This window comes from Epinephelus moara, chromosome 5, assembly GCF_006386435.1.
Source record: "Epinephelus moara isolate mb chromosome 5, YSFRI_EMoa_1.0, whole genome shotgun sequence".
Taxonomy (NCBI): domain Eukaryota; kingdom Metazoa; phylum Chordata; class Actinopteri; order Perciformes; family Serranidae; genus Epinephelus; species Epinephelus moara.
Genome location: NC_065510.1, coordinates 4,822,528 through 4,823,725, shown reverse-complemented (window position 1 = coordinate 4,823,725; position 1,198 = coordinate 4,822,528). Strand labels below are relative to the sequence as shown.

The 1,198-nt window shown below is 47.3% G+C and overlaps 1 protein-coding gene across 2 annotated transcripts in view; it reads left to right on the top strand.

Moving 5' to 3' along the window:
- The window catches only part of capn1b (calpain 1, (mu/I) large subunit b), a 31,311-nt gene that overhangs the window by 19,497 nt on the left and 10,616 nt on the right, over window positions 1-1,198 (top strand). For both annotated transcript variants that reach the window (XM_050043460.1, XM_050043461.1), the window contains one exon: window positions 1,145-1,156. In XM_050043460.1, the coding sequence (XP_049899417.1) occupies window positions 1,145-1,156 (12 nt within the window). The remainder of the gene's footprint in view (window positions 1-1,144; window positions 1,157-1,198) is intronic.

The window sequence follows — 1,198 nt, the reverse complement described above, 5'->3', positions numbered from 1 at the left end:
CGTCCTCAAACGAGACGATAATAAAGACCCAGTGTCCTCAAACGAGACGATAATAAAGACCCAGTGTCCTCAAACGAGACGACAGTAAAGTCCCAACGTCCTCAAACGAGACGATAATAAAGACCCAGTGGCCTCAAACCAGACGATAAGAAAGTCCCAGTGGCCTCAGGTCGTCCACTTTGCGTCCTTTAGCTGTTAGCTTAGCCTCTTTTAATTTTATGTAGCCTTTATTAAAGCAGGCTTTATGTCTATTGGGACAGTCTCTGTGTCACATCAGGTGACTGTGATCTGTCCACAACAGACATGACATCACACACATATGTCCACGACCAATCATCACTGGCCCTCTTTCACGATGTGTGTGATGTCATCAGGTTATTATTTCAGTCACTGTGTCTGTGTGCCAGCTGAACTGTTACTGTGGTAACGTAAAAACTGTCACCAGGTGGGCGGAGCTAGCCTGAGTGTCAGACTGAAGTTCCCAGAACCTTCAGTCTGACATGGCTTCCATTGAAGGCGATTTACAAGGGGGAGGGAATTTGATTTTTCCCTAACCAATCAGTAGAGATCAACGACTCACCCAGAATCTGACGTCATTAGTGTCCATGCATCGGGGGTGCCGAAAACAAGCGAGCACTGCCCGTTTAAAATGTCTCCGTCGTCGTGCACGCCCAGCTGCATCGCCATTAAATCCAGTTTAGCAGCTTCCATAATTTGGTCCTCCATTAACGCCAGTAGTGCCGAAATACCTCAATAGCATCGTTAATGTGGTCTGTAGGATCTGTAGCGGTCGCCATTGTTGCTATCCTCACCAGTTACCCACCGGCGTACAGCTTGACATCAGCATGGCGCTGATTGGCTGATCACTAGACCCCCGGCGTTCATTGGTCCGTCCATCGTTTGGACGCGATAAATTGCAAATTCATTGAAGTATGCCAGACCAGTAATGCAAGCCTACTCAGTTGAGTGGGCGGGGTCTATGGTCTGGAACCAGGCTAGGGCGGAGCTACATTTAAAGTACCACATGCAAACTATGACAGTCACTGAATCCTCCACAGGAAGTTCCTGCTATGTTTCACAATAAAAGCCTTTTTAGAAAATGAAGAGATTCTCTCAACTGAAATGTGTTTTTTCTCCCTCACAGATCCCTGACGAGGTGAGACTGTCTGTGTGTGTGTGTGTGTGTGTGTGTGTGTGT